We start from the raw sequence: 18,546 nt of genomic DNA, 5'->3' as shown, positions 1-18,546 counted from the left end.
CTTTCAGGCATCAGGAACAGCATTTGTTAGAAGAGAGCAGTGGTAATAAAGCCTCTGAGCAAATGCACTGACTGTTATTTTTGCTGGGGGAGGAGGCCTAAGATGTTAGAAAGTTTTATTCATTTCCAATGACAGCCTTCTTTCTGAGTGAGGGTAGGATCCTTTGGCCCCCACGTACTCAGCACCTCTTCTTCTACTGCCTGTTCCAACTCTCTATACAATTGTGATTAGATGACAAGATCTACGTGCCTCCTTAAACATCATCTGCAACGGCTTTAATACATGAGTAAGGTACTATAAAGTAACATCACGAGGTGACATTTTTAAACATTTGCAGTGATTAAAAGAAGCTGCAAACATGAAAAGTGATTCTGCCCACATACCTTCCTGCATACCTAGCTAAATCTGTCCACCATTGTCTTTTTTAAACTTAATTAATAGCCGGAACCCTCTGGGTTCTTGTCTATTTGTAGCAGTATTGAAAGCTTGCAAATACAAATAAAATACCAAAGTACCTCTGACTGGCTTGATATACTCTTTTAATACACCAAGTGTTCACAGCAACTTAAAAGTTCCTATGTTAGCCCCTGGGCAACAGTTTCGACATAAAAAACTGCTACACCTCTCTGCAGCATGGCTTGTCCCAAGAATAAATATCTGTGCTGGTTACACTAGCTAATTCACTGAATCTAAGAGTGCTGCTCCAACACACACACACAGAATGTGCCAGAATCCACTAACGTGCCTTACACAAGTTATTAAAAGTGTCAAGAATATTTAGACCATAAAATACATAAAACGAAGAAGCACAACTTTACAACATTAAAAAGAAACAGCATCTTCCCTGGAGGACTTTAAATCCTTGAATGCAAACTATTGGCTTATACACCCTAAACTTATTACCCAGCATGTATGCATGGGAGAGGACGTTCATTCCTGCAGGCAGTGACTGAGAGGAGGCCCTCAGAGGAATTGTTTAAATGATGTGCTGAGGCACACGTTGATAAATCCAAGGAGCCCCGGTGCTTACTTGACCCAGCTGTTGTGCACACCACGTTGTTAAGACATTTGGATTTAAAACTAAGGAACAGCATGAGACTCTGGATTTCTGGACAGCCACCCAGAGGGAAATAAATATGAAGTATTATTTCAAGTTCTTTCCCCCAAGCCTAGAGTGGCTATAAACCTTAACTATTAACAAAGTTTCCCTTGGTGCTTGCATTGTTTTCACTTGGCTGTGTTTTGGGTGTGGTTTTACTGGGGGAATGCACAGCAGGTTGTTTTTTGGATTGAGAGAAATCCACAGGGGCCTTATACCACAAAGTTTTGGAATGAATGCAGTCCTTTATGCAACAGTAAAATGACGACGTGAAGGCTGTCTTCTCTGTCAGTAGTTACTCAATGCAAAGCCACATGCTTTGCTAGGACTGCCCATGCACTACAAAAACTCTTCTCCTTTTTGGAAGTCTACATGCCCATTTGGAAGTATATTTAGAAGCCTTCCACTGTTTTCCAGTTCTCAGGGGGAATGTACGTAGACGATTATGCTCAGTGTACGGAGACTTAGGTTCTGCCTCGAAGACCACAGCCCTGTGGTACAACGGCAGGCCTTCTCATCTTCACCACCAACATGCTTTCTACTCATAGCTCCCTACAACAAGCAGAGGGACGACAACTATTTCATGCAACAAGGCAAGCTTGGTACTCGTTCAAAGTCATCATTTAGCTTCTCAAGCCACAGCACGGATTGCTTCGATTTCAAACTCTGGATGCTGGATGGGGAGCAAGACTTCAAAACCCACTGTTCTCTTTCTTCTTGGCAGCAGCAAAACCATTCAACACGCTGAGAAGTGAAAAGCACTCTAAATGCCCAGAGTTACCAAGGCAGGTACACAAAACAGCTCTGAACCACCCAGTTGTTTCACAGGATAAGAATGAAAAGCAAGATTTTTTTAGGTAGCTAATGATTGGCTTGGATAGTTAAATCAGGAAGCACCCTGCCTTGAGCAAGAGGCTGGAATACGTGGCCTCATGAGGTCATATAGTCCAGCCCTACTTTCCTATGATTGGGGGGGCCCAACCTGAGATTTCACTGAAAAAAACAATTTTTTCCATAAAGCGCAAACTTTTGCAAAAAGTGTTTTGAACAATACTGACACGTGAAAATCTATTAATTACTACTGAAATGCTTGGCTAGGCGTGGCGTGTTTAAGTTGGAGAAAAGGAGAATAAAGGAAGCAAGGAGGAAGAACTTGATCACAGTCTTCAAATATTTGAAAAGATGCCATAAAGGACATAAAGAAAAAATGTTTTCCCTTTCTGCTAAGGGCAGGATGTAAGACAATGAGTTGAAAGTAAAGTAGATTCAGGGAAAACTTCCTGCTTATAAGACAATGAACAGGCAGTGGAGGGAAGCTCTGAAATCTCCTCTGGGTTCCTCCAAGGAGAGGCTGGCTTGCTATCCGGGACAGCTTATGAACAGCACATCCTTGAATGCTAGGAATGTGTGATTAGCCACGGACTGGAACCACAAAACAAAACCATAATCTTCTGTAACTCCAAATCAGGCCACGTGACTGGAGCTTGTGGGCATGTTACACGTTTATTTTTTAGGGGCTGCTCTGGTTTATTTACTGACATGCAATCATAGGCAGATTAACGCATGGGCCAGTGGGGCCTGCGCCAAGGGGCTCCTACCAATCAGGGCCCCCCCAATGCCTGGGTTTCCTTGAAAATGGCATGTTTCCTCTTGCAGGAGGGCAGCAGTCTAGCCTGCAAGGGGTCCTGCTTGGGGCACGGCCAGGTCACGGCGCTGTGGTACCAAAAATTCACTGAGTACAGTACACACCTCTGCTTGCTCAGCTGCGGCCTGGCCGCACCCACCGAGATGAGCGCCTGCTGCCCCCGCACTGCCCTCATGCCCCGCTGCTGTGCCCCTGTGCCCCAGGGTCTGCTCCCCGCTGTCCCCGCACGCCGCCTCCTGGGGAAGCCTCAGGGCTGGGAGCACAGTGCAGCAGGGAGGAGAAGTATCCTCGGTGTGATTGGCCAAGCGGGGGGTAGGGGGGTGCATGTGTGTGTGTGTGTTCATGTGCATGGTAGGGAGCGAGAGAGACAGAGAACGAGAGAAAGAGAGAGTATGTGTTTGTGTCTGTCTGTCTGTGTGTGCCCATGTGCACGGCAGGGAGTAAGAGTGCCCCCAGGGCAAAGGCAGCAGAGCTAAGAGCCCAGAGCCTGCAGCAGACATCCCACATCCACCCTCCCCAAGCTGGGCTTCACTCCTGCTGTGGCGGGGGGCGGGGGGATGGGGAGCAGAGAGAAGAGGTGGGCATGTTCCCCCTTCACCATATGCAGATCCACCCAGCCCCCCCATGGGCATGGAGGCCCAACCTGCCCTTGGCAGCGGCAGCACCAGGTGGGGGGGACCAGAACCACTTCTGCTCCACTTCCATGTCTGCTGGAGAGCGCAATGGTGTCTCCTGGGTCTAGGGGGGCACCTGGGGTCCCCCCGCAGCTGACGGCTGAGCTGGGGTGGGTGCGGGGGGGGGGGGTGCCGTGCACTCCCCAGGAGACCCAGAAGTGGACTGGAAGTAGTCCACTTCCACCCCAGCATTGCAGCATTCACGAGCCGCACCTGGTACCTCGAGATATGTAAAAAAACATTTAAAGCTGTGTCTATGGCCAAATCACTAATTCTCCGAATCAGCATCAAATCAGGGACAGTGATCTGACTCAACGAATTGAATCACTGTCCCCGATTCAGGCCAAATCCAAATTGAATACGGCCTGCATTGCACACCCCTAGTATATATCTATAGATATATATAAACCTATATGTTTATATCCCCAGCAACAATGCTGTTGGTGCAGTGGTGTTAGTTTTCCAGTGCTTTATGCCTTCAAACGTGTATCTAAACAGAAGCCAGTGGTCTCTCAATATATATATTGAGAGGTTGCGTATATATATCCCCAGAGATCCCAGGGATCCATTTCTGTTATTTCTGGATGAATTCATCCCACTGGCTTCTGTTTAGATACATGTTTGAAGGCATAAAGCAGTGGAAGACTAACACCACAGCACTAATGCAAGTCACTGTGCATAGCATTTCCTTTTTATGGTGTCTTTTTTTATTATGGAAGCTAAAGCAAGGTAATTGCTTATTTTAAGGAATACTGTCTAAGTGTGCTTTTGGGCACTGCAGTTAACCTGCCAAGCACTATATTACTCCTGAATCTGTATTTTATTTCTGTAAGTTAGCAGAGAAACTCTGATGCTTTCCAAAATGGCTGTAGAATTTAAAATCATATTTTCCTTTGAAAAAGCAGTTGTTTGATTCTCAACATAACATTAATAGGCATTAGTTTCAAATGTAATGTACTCAGACCCAGCGGACCTGGAAGTGTACCGGAAGTGCTTCTGGTCCACTTCTGGGTCTGCTGCTGAGTGTACTGGGGAGTCCTCCGCGCTTCTGTGCAAGACTCCATGCGCATCGCAGCATCGCAGCATCCATTAAGACATTTCTTAAATACTTTGTAGTTATGATTTAAGGACAAATGAGCAAGTTGGCAATTGTAAAATTTGGGAAAGTATTGTAAATGATGGAAACATCTAATGACATCTAGGAACATAAGAACAAGATTACTAAACCAAAATGGGAACCTGATTAGCTACTGTTGGCTATTGATGTAACAGTTTTTAGTACATCAGTATAGTTCAAGTTATGCTAATAGTAAAGCACTAACTTAGGAAGCTTGTTTAGCATTGCCATTAAATAAATGGAGAAGATTTTCCAATCTAATTTCTAGGGGGTTTTGTAGAAGAAAATGGGTAATTAATGTGAAGTATTTCTCTTCTGAAAATGCTTCAGCTCTGACATAAACATGTAACAGCTATCTGAAGGCAGTAACTAGTATTTTATACCTCGCACAAAACTGACATACAGCTCCTTTATCTTTCCAATTTCCTAGAAATAACAATGATGTGTGTGACAGAACATTTCAAGCAGTAAAAGCAAGTAACCATGGACTCTGCTGTTGAAAGAAAGTGATCCATTATAAGCTGTGTGTGCAAAAGCTTATCAAACATCATTCTAAATGAAACACTGGTATTATAATTTGAATGATCAGTTATCTATGCTACTTCAAATAAGTACTGCCGATGCAAATATGCTAGTTTCCATAGCATGTATACTGATAACTTTATACTTCTATTAAATATAGAGCAGTACTCAAAAATATTACCCAGGAGGCATGTGTTCTGTTCAATGACCTTTGGCAATTCTATAATGAACAGCTAGACATGCCTGAATAGTTAGAAAGGCTGTAGATAAAAAGTGCTTGTAACCATTAGATTTTATATGTTGTGATGGTTCTCAGACAGACACTATCTTTCCTCTGATAAAAAGATGTAATGCTTTTTTATAAAGCATATAAGATAACAGATTCCAGTTTAAGCTTGTGCACTTTAATGTGAAAAAGTAATTAAATTCATATTCCTGCACAATTAAATCTACAATATGCAGCATTGCAAAGTCGCATTTAACGCGAGTATTAATTTAACGATCCTTTGTTACCTCACATGCATTTGTACACGTGGCATCATTGCCATATATGATTAATCAGGACTTTATCAACGTAAGATTATATAAATTTCTGGTTATCAGATAATTCATGAAATTCTGTATTGACCATATCGCACATATTAGTAATCTGTGCCAAGTAGTATATTAAAAAGATCAGAACTCTCTTGTTCACAAAACATACTGTCAATTTAGTCTTGGTCTTGTGCTGAACAAGCTCACAACTTGCTTCTGCTGTCGAAATAAAACAACTGTGCATTCAGGAAACTAAACACAAGTCAGTAAAACCAGCACTTAGACTAGGAAGACCTGATGCAAAATAACTTCTAGGCTTAGATTGTTCTAGTACTGTTTAATCCATACATAACCATGAAGTGACCTCCTATATTATCCCCAGATGAAATATAACATTGCTGACTACTACTTCTATCATGCTGTTGGAGTGTTGCAGCACCAGAAACAGCATGTCACAGACCAAATCAAGAATCCAGGACCATCCACCCCACACAGAAACATGTGCCCAAGTTGTAACAATCATCTCTGACTGTGAGGGACTGCCTTATTTTTTTCCAAACGTGCACACACACAAGTCAGGGCTTAAGCACAAACAGTCAAAAGGCCTGACGCTAAATCAATTCAGTATTTGCGGGTTGGTCTAAGCTACGTAGATTGAACTGATAAGCAAGTGAACAGACATTCACTCTGTATTCCAGAAATACAGCCACATGCCTGTGGTGGCTTAGGCCAGAAGCAGGGGGATGCTAGAACATGCCTCCCTGCTCAGCTGGAGCAGACAGCTTGGGCCAAAGCAGCTTTGGGTGCAAAGCATCCTGGGATGCTGGGGGACTGAGTTAACTTGAATCTAGACGGGACAGACGTTCAATAAACCGATTTATCCTAAATCAGTTAAGTCTGATACTACATCCATCCAAGTTTATTTTAAACTAGTTTCAGCCATTTTGAAAGCAGTTTATGTGCACTGAACTTCTGTTGTGTTACAGATTTGAATTGGTTTCCGATCACTTATACCAGTTTACGTCTAATTTCCGTCCCTAGCCCAGGAGACTAAAATTGAGAACAGCTTTCCAGACATCTGATTTGTGAAATGCAAATAAATAAATGTCTGCACATCTGAGTTTGATAGTCCTTTCCTAGTGCTCAGGCACACTGGGCTCCTATACATGTGTATGGAGCCTGCTCTGACATGCTAGAAAACCACAACATCAGAGCAGACTTGATTAACTGAGTCTGCTGGAGCGTGGAGATTAACGCACTGCAGCAGCCTCGAGCGTCACCTGTATTATCGTCCCCATGTTGAAAAATGGCAGCAGGGTGCTTTGAACCAAAGCTCGTTTGACACGTTATATTCGGGTACTTTAAATTAGTGCAGCTTGCTAATTAAAGCACCTGCCCCCTCTTCCCCCCACACCTCCCAGAGCATGTGTAAAAATGCTCCATGGTCACAACACACTAGGGAAAAGCATTTTGGATTCTGTTGTGTAAATGTTTAGACTGGACCTAAATTATAAGCTGTGAAAGGCTGATCCCAGTGCACTCCTAGCCCACAGGATAAAGCCTAAAGTCCTTCTTCAGAATAGACATTTAATTTGACTAAGGATCCTATGATTTGGCCTTTAACACTATTTATTTTATTAGTAATAGTTGCATTATTTTTCTAACAGAAAAACAAGTTTTCATTAGTTTCTGTAATAAAATTCAAACTTACCCTCTCCAATGTAATTTCCTCAAATTCATATTCAATTTCTGTTCCGTTGACCTAAAAAAACCAGAGAAAAATCCATTTAAATGCACATGAAATGCAGTCATGGAATAAACCATACATTTTACTTATGATCTGTACAAATGTGTCTCATTAATTTATCAGAGTGCAGTTTTTCAAACGACTGGCCGGGTTGTATATGCTTTCCGACATACAGATTGACCCTATTTCCATTGATTAAAATGGTGAACAGTCAAGCTTAGAACACTCAGCTGATGTCAATGAAAGTTTTGGTCCCAGACAACTTCCAAGGTAGATTGCATTGACACAAATGTGCATCATTTCAGGGTTTTCTAAAAAGTCTTCTTTGTGGACTTTGCACAAATATTTAAGTAACTTCTAAGCTATATATTTCCATAGCAAATGTAGAAGATAAAAACTAACTCCTATATCTAACTGGCACTTACGGAGCTACGTAATTGCAGTTTTTGGCACTTACGCACAACATAGATTCCACATAGCTATGTTCACTCTATGCTACCCTTCTGCACATGTTCAGTATAATGGCTGCATAGGCACCTGAGCAGAATCAGAATAAAATCACTTACCAGGTAAGTCCTGAAACTTTACTCACAGAAAAAAAAAATATGACTATCTGGTGCGCCAGGAGGAGGGATGGGAAGTGACAAAGAGGAGAGGGACTTTTAACTTAATAGCTCAGTGGCTAGGTCACTTGCCCAGAAGAAAAGAGGGATTCTAGATGCCCCAAGTGCATTTCCTGCTTTCTGGCCATGTGCTCTAACCACTAGGACACACACTGCATGTTGCCCAAAGCTAGCCTCCTAGGAACCATGAAGGGGATGATATGTGGAGCCAAGAAGAGGTAGCTCTGTGAAAGGGATACCATTTGGTGGGGGGAAGATTTTCCTAACGCTGTTTATCCGTTTTATCCCGTGAATATAAAGTGCCAGGTGCAGCGGATCAGCTTCAAGGGGAGGGTTGGGGAGTGCAGTGGGAAAGACTGTCAGCAAATTTCTTTACTTCCTATATTTGCTGTCTAGATATAACTAGAAGACACAAAGTTTTCAAATGGCTGCCAAGATAACCTGGCAACTTTCTAGTATGCAGGTATTTATGATATGAACAATACCATAGTGTTTACAAGTGTACCAAGCAAAAAAGCTTTCCGATTTTACTACAAACTAATTCAATAGTTTACCTGGGCTTTCTCAAAATAGTGTGTGTTTTATTGATCTTCGAACTATGCAAGTATCTGAGCTAGTTCAGGATTTGTTTCTAAATTAATACAAATGTTTTATCACTTAAGAGCCATGCCTTGGTAAATCATGAAACCAAATGGCAGTACTACCTAAGAAACCCCCTCCCAAAAGAAAAGAAAGATGAGGCCCGAAACCCCCCCCAAAGAAAATAAAACTCAGCTCCGAAAAATAAAATGCTTCAAGACACACAGTGCATTATTTCTTGTTTATAGAGAAACATTTAATGTTTGTTCTTGTTACGAGACCTAAGTTACTAATTACACTACAGTGTGTTAAACAGCGATATTAGGGGAAACATTCATATAAAACTTTTGTATTCAGCACTTTAATGGTCTCCATATAAAGAGATTATTTTACAACTACATAGGCAGCATGCTGATGTTAGAGGGATTATAACTATTCATAGGATTTTTTGTCCTTGCTTGCCTAATGATAATAAAATCAAAGCTGTCTGCATGCCTCCATTTTCATGATTTTTTTCTTTTATCTTTGGCAGGTGGAGAAGTCTGATCTATGTCTTCCATTTTTCAGTCTTGCTCTGTAAGGTTTTTCTTTGCTTCGCTGCTTAAAATCACTTGTCCTTTGCATTGAAATCTTATTAATTCAGCAAAACAGGGGGAATGAGAATTTGAAAAGCAAACAACTCTTTGTAAAAATGAAAAGACAACAAGCCCCAATCCGAAGAGCCAGCCAACATCTGCACACAAACAGGATTCTTATGACAGCCTAAGGGTATTTCGTTTCACTATCCACAATCACAAAAAAGATCTTCGGTTTGACTTTCCATCAAACAATATTTTTATTACTGGTATCAGGACTCATAAAAATGAGACATGGGGAAATACATGGTTACTTTCAATTTAAATCCTTTGCTTGGTAATCTCTTTCTCTCACACACACATCTTTACTTCCAGCCACCAATTAATGTCTCATTTTTAACTCCTGATTGCAAAGAAGCTAATGTAAGTAGACGCCTCATTCCTCATACTGAAGCTGACAAAGTGACAGTGGTGTATCATCCTGTTTATCCGGGGGTGCCGATCCCTTATTTCACACTTAGCTCTTTGGGGTAGGGACTGTCTTTTAGTTCTGTTTATCAGTACCTACCACACGAGGGCCCTGTGATGTGACTGAAGTTCCTCAGTACTGTTGTGATAGGAACAACACCACACAATTAACCATGTTCGCACATGCATCAGCACATGCCAACAACTTAGCTGATGATAACTATGGGAAGAAGTATCACAGGATAATAGAAAATGAGGGCTGGAAGGGACCTCAGGAGGTCACATCTAGTCCAACCCCCAGCTCAAAGCAGGACCGGCCCCAACTAGATCATTCCAGGCAGGGCTCTCAAACCGGGCATTAAGAGCCTCCAAGGATGGTAAATCCACCACCTCTCTAGGCAACCTAAACCTCTCCACACCCTAAACCTCCCTTGCTGCAAGTTGAGCCCATTGCTCCTTGTTCTGTCATCTGCCACCACGGAGAACAGTCTAGCTCAGTGGTTGGCAAAACGGTGGATCTGGCTGGGGGCCAGGCTGCATTTCCCAGCAGTCCTTGCCTGTGTTGCTGTGGGTGGTTTCCATGGAGACCCCAGGAGCAGCAGGGTCACGAGAGCATAGGGCCAGGGTTTCCAAGGAGATCAGGCCCAGCAGCACTGGCAGGGTAAGTGGGATCGTGCAGCACAGACAGCGTGGTCCAGAGCCAGGGCAGAGCTGCAATCCACTGCCTCTGCCCCAGCTCCGTACCAGGCTCTCACTGCCGCAAGATCCTGACCCCAGAGCAGCTCCCTGTCCTGCCACGCACCATGCCAGCGCTACAGGGACTGGTCTCCATGGAAACCCTGGCCCTGTGCTCTCAGGGTTCTGCTCCTCCTGCTGTCTCCATGGAAACTAGCTGCAGCAACAAGGGCAGGGGCTACTGGGACATGGAGTCTGCCCTGGGTTTGATCTGGCCCATGAGCAAGACTTAGCTCAGCTCTGGTCTAGCTCCATCCTCTTTGGAACCACCCTTCAGGTAGTTGAAGGCTACTAGTCAGTCCTCCCTTAGTTTTCTCTTCTGCAGACTAAATAAGCCCAGTTCCTTCAGCCTCTCCTCAGAAGTCATGTGTCCCAGCCCTCTAACCATTTTTGCTGCCTTCTGTTGACTCCCTCCACTTTGTCCACATTTTTTTGTAGTGGGGGCCGCAAAACTAAACACATTGCTCCAAATGTGGCCTCACCTGTGCCAAATAGAGGGGAATGATCACTTCCCTCAGTCTGCTGACAATGCTTCTACCAAGGGAGCCCAGTATGCTGTTACCTTTCTTCGCAACAAGGGCACACTGTTGGCTCATATTTAGCTTACTGACCACTGTGACCCCCGGGTCCTTTTCTGCAGAGCTGCTGCTTAGCCAGTTAGCCCCCAGCCTGGGAGCTGACTAGCTAAGCAGCACATGGGACTGTGCTGTGCTAAGTGCAGGACCTTGTACTTGTCCTTGTTGAAATTCATGGGTGCACGCACACATGCAGGCACAGGCACTTGCAGCAGCTCAAATAGAAGCAATGCAAATTTAAGCCAGAATTTTTTGCCTCAGCACACAGACGTGGACATGCACTTTGATGTGGGAAAAATTGTGCCACTTGGGGCAAAATAACCTTGCCTGGCTCTTCCTGGATCTGCAGCTAGAGGCTGCACCTGTGCTGGCCCCAGCAGTATAAAAACCTGCCCTGTGCTGGCCCCAGCACTATAAAAAGCTGCACTGGCTAGTAGCTTAGGGCCACTCACTCTCAGGAACTTCTAGGGCCCAGCTAATTGGTACCTGGGGACAATACCCCTTGTGCCAGCTGGACTGCTGAAGTATCCCTGAGAGCTCCCTGCACCCTTTATCCACTGCAGCTGTCTGGCAGTGGGGGCTGCTGTCTGGCTGTGACCTGCTGCTACCTGTGACAACATGTGGCCCCAAGGTTGCACACCTGCCAGACCCAGATGGGGACTGCATGGCCATTGGAGTCACCTGCACCTTTGAGTCAGCTGCCAGTGGGCTGTGGCAGCATAGCTGGCATTTCTGCAGCACTACTGCCATGCATGCCACCGCCCAGCCATCTGGGTTGCTATTGTCTGAAAGATGTTCTCAGTGTGATGGCCTGCTTTGAAGTGTCAAAGCATGTCCTCCTGGCCCCAAGTGGCCAGGAAGTCAGTCATCTCCAGTTGGATCCTGGGTGCCAGCTCTGAGTAGGTTCCTCTGCCTGGGTCCTGCCACTTGCCTCACTAGAAGAAATTCTGGTGTTCCCCATTTAAAAACTGAAAAATCCCTGATAAAAAAATCCTAAATTCACTCTTTAAAATACCCCCAAATCCATGTTTTTCCACAAGTAAAACAAAAGACCACTAGAAATATACATATATATAGAGAGAGAAATCAAATCAGTTGGGCAATGTTTTATTGATATATTTACAATTTTAAAGAAATGTGGATGCCTACCAGTGCCTCTATCATCATAATAAAATACATTCTAAATATCTATAGTTTGAAATGATTTTTGGCTTTTTTGTCAGAGAAAAATAAGAGCCATGCCTACCCCATTAACTCACCAGAATGTGCAATGCTGAGCACCATTGATATGCCAGTTCCCAGCCCCTGTCCTTGCCCCTCACTCTCAACCCACAGCCTGCCTCTCACCCCAGACCCCTCACTTCTGACCCACAGGGCCAGGTATGTGGGCAAAGGGCTCGTGGGGGTTGCTTGGAGATGTGGGGTTTGTGGGGGGAATGTGGGTGTGGAGGGGTGTATAGGAGGCTGCTCAGTAGGGGTGGGTTGCCTGCCCCCTACACAGTGCAGCCCCCCCTGCACAGCTCACAGACTGCTCCCCCCACAGGGCTACAGCCCTTCAACATGTGTCAAAGTCCCCCAAGAGGGGCTACAGCCCCCCAAGAGGGGCTACAGTCCCCCCAACAGGGACTACAGGACCCGAACAGGGGCCAAAGTCCCTCAACAGGGGCTCACAGCCCCTCAACAGGGGCCACAAGCTCCCCTCCAGGGGCTGTCACCCTCACCCACAGGGCCCATGTGATCCCTGCTGAGCCCCAGCCCCTGCTCCCTCTCCCAACCCCTGGATCATTTCCCCACCTGCTCCCAGCCCCCTAATCACTGCTCTGCCTGGTCCCAGCATCCCTGCACTCACCAGCTGCAGCAGCGGCCATTGGGGCCACTGAGGACTCATGGCACAGCTCCCCCACATGGCACAAGTGCACCCCAGCTCAGCAGGGTGTCACAGGCTGTGGGGCAGCTTGGGACTGTTGGGGATGAGTGGCACCAGCCCTGTGTGACAGCCAGACTGGCCCTGAGCTGCCAGATAGCATGTGGTACCATGTGGCACTCTGCCAGGCCAGGCTGCACCCGCATGATGCAGCAGCACAGTGCCAGGCAGCCGGGGCCAATCCCTGCTGCCCCCTGCTGTCCCATGCTGTGGGGGAGCAGGCTGTGCCATGAGGCTTCATGTGCCCTGATTGCCACTGCTGGTAAGCCTGAGCTATGAAGTGTGGGGGGGGGGCAAGGAAGTGACTGGGGAGCTGGGGAACCAAGGGGAGAGCAGGGGAAATGAGGGGAGAGCAGGGGAAATAATTGGGGAGCAGGGGAAACCAGGGGAAAGCAGGGGAAATGAGGGGAGAGCTGGGGAGAGCAGGGAAAACAATTGGGAAGCTGAGGAAATGGGGGAGCTGGAGGAGTGAGCAGGGTGGGTGGAGCTGGGTGGGTGGGCCCCCCATGTTCCCCCGCCTCCAGCCCCCCCATCTCCCTAGTTACCTAGCACAAAGATGGGTCCAGGTCCCTGCATCCTGCACCAATGTTTACCCTGCACAGGCAGGCAACGTGCTTCAGCACCTTGGCAAGGGGGAGCCACAGAGACACTCTGTCTGGCTACCAGAGCATCTCTGTGGAGGACTGAGCCTCCCGTTGCCTGCCCCGCTTTTTTTGCCCAGAGTTTTTTTTTTTTGACCCCTAGATATCCAGGTATCTAATTTTGCCCCTGCACTGCAAATGTATAGTGCAGGGAATGTTCTGATGTTCCCACATGTGCATCTTGCAGCATCTCAAACTCCTTTGAGATGCTGCAAGAGGCATGTGCACACTTGTCTGGACACATCCCATGAGATTTCTTTTGGTCCAATCCTCCAATTTGTCTCTGAATCCTAGCTCAACTGCCCAACATATCTATTACTCCCCCAACTTGGGGTCGTCTGCAAGCTTGCTGAGAGATCACTCCATCTCCTCTTCCAGGTCGCTGATGAAAATATTGAACAAAACCAGCCTCAGGACCAACACCTGGGATACTCCATTTGATACTGGCTGCCAACTAGACATTGAGCCATTGACTACTACCCTCTGAGCCTTATGATCCAGCTCGTTTTTGACTATCTTACAGTCCAATCATCCAGCCCACACTTCCTTAGCTTGCTTGCGAGAATGTTGTAGGAGACCTTATCAAAAGTCTTGTTAATGTCAAGATATATGACATCCACTGCTCTCCCTGAATCCACAGAGCCAGTCATCATAAAAGGCAATCAAGTTGGTCAAGCATGACTTGCCCTTGGTGAATCCATGCTAACTGTTCCTAATCACCTTCTTCTCCTCCTTCAAGTGCTTACAAATGAATTCCTTGAGGATGTGCTCCATGATTTTTCCAGAAACTAAGATGAGTCTGATTGGTCTGTAGTTCCCTGGATCCTCCTTTTTCCCTTTCTTAAATATGGGCACTACGTTTGCCCCTTCCCAATCATCTGGAACCTCTCCTGATAGCTGTGAGTTTTGAAAGATGAATGCCAGAGGCTCTGTAATCACAACAGTCAACTCCCTCAGCAACCTCGAGTGCATCCCAGCCAGCCTCATGGACTGCTACATACCCAGTATTTCTAAATAGTCCCTAACCAGTTCTTTTGCTGCTGTTGGCTGCTCACTTAGTCCTAAAGTTGTGCTGCCTGGTGCAGTAGTCTAGGAGGTGACTTTGCCTGTTAATAACAAGGTGAAAAGACATTAAATACTTCAGCCTTTTCTACATCATCTATCACTAGGTTGCCTCCCTGGCTTAATAAAGGACCCACCCTTTCCCTGATTCTCCTCTTGTTGCTGTGATACTTGTAGAAACCCTTCTTGTTACCCTTCATGTCCCTTTCTAGCTGCAACTCCAGTTGCATGCCCAAGCAATACTCTTATACTTGATTATAAAAGAGTTGTAGAGATGATCATTGCAGATGTTTGAGGGTAGTTTTTTTAAGTAATATATTCTAGAAATGTGGTGAGGCTTTTCACAGAACTATTCTTAACTTTGAGTTGAATTCACCAAACTGTTGCATCTGGGGGAAAAAATGTCAGGGCTAGCCACAAAACTACTGGAAGAGGAAGAAGTGGTAGTTTTCTTTTACACAAAGGCACTGGGGTTAGGACATTTACATGGGATCATTGCCTCCTCTGCCTAATGGGGTTTAAAGTATATCTGACACTTCCTAAAAGCACCCGGATCACCAGGCTTTAGAGTATTTTGAAGCAAGTTTGTGTGGGAGTGCTCCCAATCTGTCCAGTCGATGCTGTTACACTTTGAATAAGTAAACATTGCAAAGACAATACCTACTTAAAAGTCGCCTACAACTTAGTAAATGAGAACTTATATAGCACACTCTGCACCATAATCTCCAAAGACCAGATGTTCATAAATATATCTCCAACTTCAACACTACTTCAACACAGGCAAAGCCTGGGCAGATAAAATTAAATAGCAACTTATATCCAAGTTTGAAATTTAAAAATCAAAAGGACAAATCCTTTGTGTTGCTAGGAGGCTCTGACTAGAACTAAATGAGATAATCCATGTCATATGGAAGAATAATGAAAACCTGCACTATCCATTAAGAATCTCTGGAAGATGAGTTTCAAAATGTACACCGCCATCATGGAGATCATTCCAAAGGAATGCAAGCATGAAAGCATGTAGGTTACTGGAATGCATTAGAACCCATGCGCATGCATTAAGGGAACCAAACGTTTTGGTCCTCTATTCATAAAACATCAAATAATTATGTCTAATTAAAGCTTAGTCCATTACTATTATTCATTTATGTTACAGAAGTGCCCAAGCTCCAAGCATAAAAGCACAAAGTCCTTTTTCCAGAGAGCTTATATTGCAACAGAGCCACCTACATCTATTTATCAGTTACACCACTATTACCAGGCCATGTTTCAGAAGAAAAACAACTCTGTATTTCCCATGTAGTATGCTTAGTGTCCATCAGTGCGATTAGTTCACCACCCTGCACAGATGGAGTATGTTATGTTAATTAAATTCATATCCAGACTCTATGTGTCAGTACTAAATTTCAGGTCATGATGAAGCCCTCTCTGTTGCTGGAAGATTGCCCCCAAACACATAGTTTGAAAATGGCTATTCTCGGTGAAAAGATTCATTGTATAATGATTCTGGGTTCTGTCGTTCAAAACGTGCTATCAATAGTCATCAAAACAGCTGTTGGGAACCCTAGCAGATACAACCTGTCATTCTAAAAAGATATTTATGCTAAAAAAGGTTGGTTTTAAAATTGATAGGAGGGACTAATGAACAGCTGAGGGGCAGTTTTACAGAATGGGTTAGATATGGAAAGGTTAAACTCTCTCACTCGGTAATAAAAATATGAGGTGAGGTCAGCCTCACGAAAGCTCATTCCATATACCTCTGATTTAGTTAGTCTATGATGTGTAAATCTACCCTGCCTTCTACCTTTGCTTCAGAATAACATGGCTAACTACCTCTCTGCTCAAAGTTATGATACTCAAGTTTGCTTCTTTCCTCAAAAAATGGGATTTGCATGTTTTAGCATAGCTTTCCCATTTACTATGGCTTAAAAAAGGACTGAAATAATTGGGTAAAACTTGACTTTTATTCTCTCATTAGGAATTTGCATTGTATAATAACTATATAGTTGCTTCCCCAAGTCTAAGAGAATGAATTCCTACACAGAGATCATAGTTCACTTAAATGCTGCTTTAAATTTATATATATGTATCATTTCATAATGCATGTGAAGTCTAGTACCGTATTTATTCAAGTAGAAGATGAATTTTTTCCATCATTTAACTTGGGGTGAAAAAAAGCCTCTCACCTTACAATCAAGCCTACAATCAAGCAGGGTGCAGGGGTTATGGCTCAAGCAGGAGCCACAGCTGCTGCCTCCCCACCAGTCCGCTGCCTGTGCATACACAGCCACTGCACAGTGCCCAGTCTCCCCCCCGCATGTCACTTCTCCCCCTTTCTCCCTGTCTGCCTCATTCCTCCTTACCTTTGCTCCATGCCAGTAGGCTCTGTCCTTGCTGCAGCATGGAGCATGGAGCATGTGCTCCAGCCTGGCTCTGTAGCAGCAGTGCCAGCTCCACACAGCTGCTATGGGGCCAGGTTGAAGCCATCCTCTGTGCCCCAGGCTGCATCAGGGACGGAGACTGCTGGCAAACATCAAAGGTAATAGGGGAAGGGTGGAGGGGCAGGCAAGGGGGGCCGTGGGGGGAACGGGGTGCGGGCACCCAAGCATGGAAGGGGGGCAGAAACAGCATGGAGGGAAAGAGCGGGGAAAGAGGAAGGGGGATCAGGGCGGCCCGAGGCTGTAGGCAGCACAGGCACAATGTGGGTAAGCAGGGGAGGGACAGGCAGCAAGGGTCAAGCTACCTGCCTCTCACTGCCTGTTTCAGTATCTGGACACTGCCCCCTACCACCTGTCCGCCTACTGCCTTATTCCCATCTCCCACTGCCCCCACTGCCTGCCCTCTTACAGCCCCCAACTCGTACTACACAACATGCCCCCTACGACCTTCCCCCACTGCCTGTCCCATTACTGCCCCCCTCATCATCTCTCCCCCTACCACCTGAGTAGTGTGTGTGTGTGTGGGGGGGATTCAAGATAATCCTTCAATAATTAGATTCATACATGGAAAATGATAATAAATTTCATGCAAGCAGGGGATTAAATATAAATAAATATATTAATATATTTTCCATGTATGGAATGTAATTCTTGGGAGGTTGTCTTAAATTCAGGATCACCTTTTATTAAATAAATATGGTATTTGTGCTGCACTTCTGCATTGGCAAACCCTGTGTGACATTACACAGAGATGTTTATACTTACCCAGACATACACTGTAGTTTTCTTATTTTGCCAATCCAGTGGAACAAAGTAAAGATGGCATAGGGCAGGGTAGATTTACAACTTATAGGCTAACGAAATCAGAGATGTATAGCATAAACTTTCATAAGGGCCTACTTCATCAGATGCTTTATCAAAGCAACTAAGTCTCTGATTTAGTCTATAACTTAAAACAGATGCCTTGCCTCCACCCCACTCTAATCTCTTCCTGGGAAGAAACTTTTTATCCCTGCAGTCATTTAGATGTCTACTTTCAATGCCCTGGGATAAATCCTAAAAGAAAGCACACCAGATATAGAAATACCAACAGTTTATCCCACAACAACAAAAAGTCCATCTGAATAGTTACTCTCGGATTGCATCATTGAACTAATGACAGAAAAGTGGCAATGCATTCAGTGGCTTGCTAAACCCCGAGCAGAAGGGTGACGTGTGTCCCAGAACCAGTGAGTACATTTCTGTTCTGGGACAAACACAGGCACAACTTGTCCGGGGATAAATGCAATTTCTGTTCCTGGCCTACACGGTGTACATCTACCTTGCCTTCTGCCTGACTCCAGCCTAATATCACTAACTAGCTCTCTCTGCACAAATTAAAGATGCCATTGTGATAGTACCATGAATCAGACAGTCATATCAAAATGTGTATAAAAGCACTCTTTGAAATTTATACAATGGTAATAACCTCTTTAGCCTCTTATACCTAGGAAGATTAGTGTCTGAAAAACTTCCTTTTATAAAAACTGACATAATCAAAGCCTCCTTTTATGTTTAGTCTTTTTTTTCCCTATAAATTAGTGTTGAC

At 44.8% G+C, this 18,546-nt stretch overlaps 1 protein-coding gene across 17 annotated transcripts in view; it reads right to left on the bottom strand.

The window, feature by feature from the left end:
• Window positions 1–18,546, bottom strand: part of DLG2 (discs large MAGUK scaffold protein 2) — a 1,617,582-nt gene that overhangs the window by 588,243 nt on the left and 1,010,793 nt on the right. For all 17 annotated transcript variants that reach the window (XM_090030660.1, XM_090030651.1, XM_090030653.1 and 14 more), the window contains one exon: window positions 7,303–7,353. In XM_090030660.1, the coding sequence (XP_089886786.1) occupies window positions 7,303–7,353 (51 nt within the window). The remainder of the gene's footprint in view (window positions 1–7,302; window positions 7,354–18,546) is intronic.

This window comes from Crocodylus siamensis, chromosome 1 (genome assembly GCF_052110815.1).
Source record: "Crocodylus siamensis isolate JL-2025a chromosome 1, ASM5211081v1, whole genome shotgun sequence".
In the NCBI taxonomy this organism is placed as follows: domain Eukaryota; kingdom Metazoa; phylum Chordata; order Crocodylia; family Crocodylidae; genus Crocodylus; species Crocodylus siamensis.
Note: the sequence above shows the minus strand (reverse complement) of the source record. Positions and strands in the feature narration are given on the sequence as shown.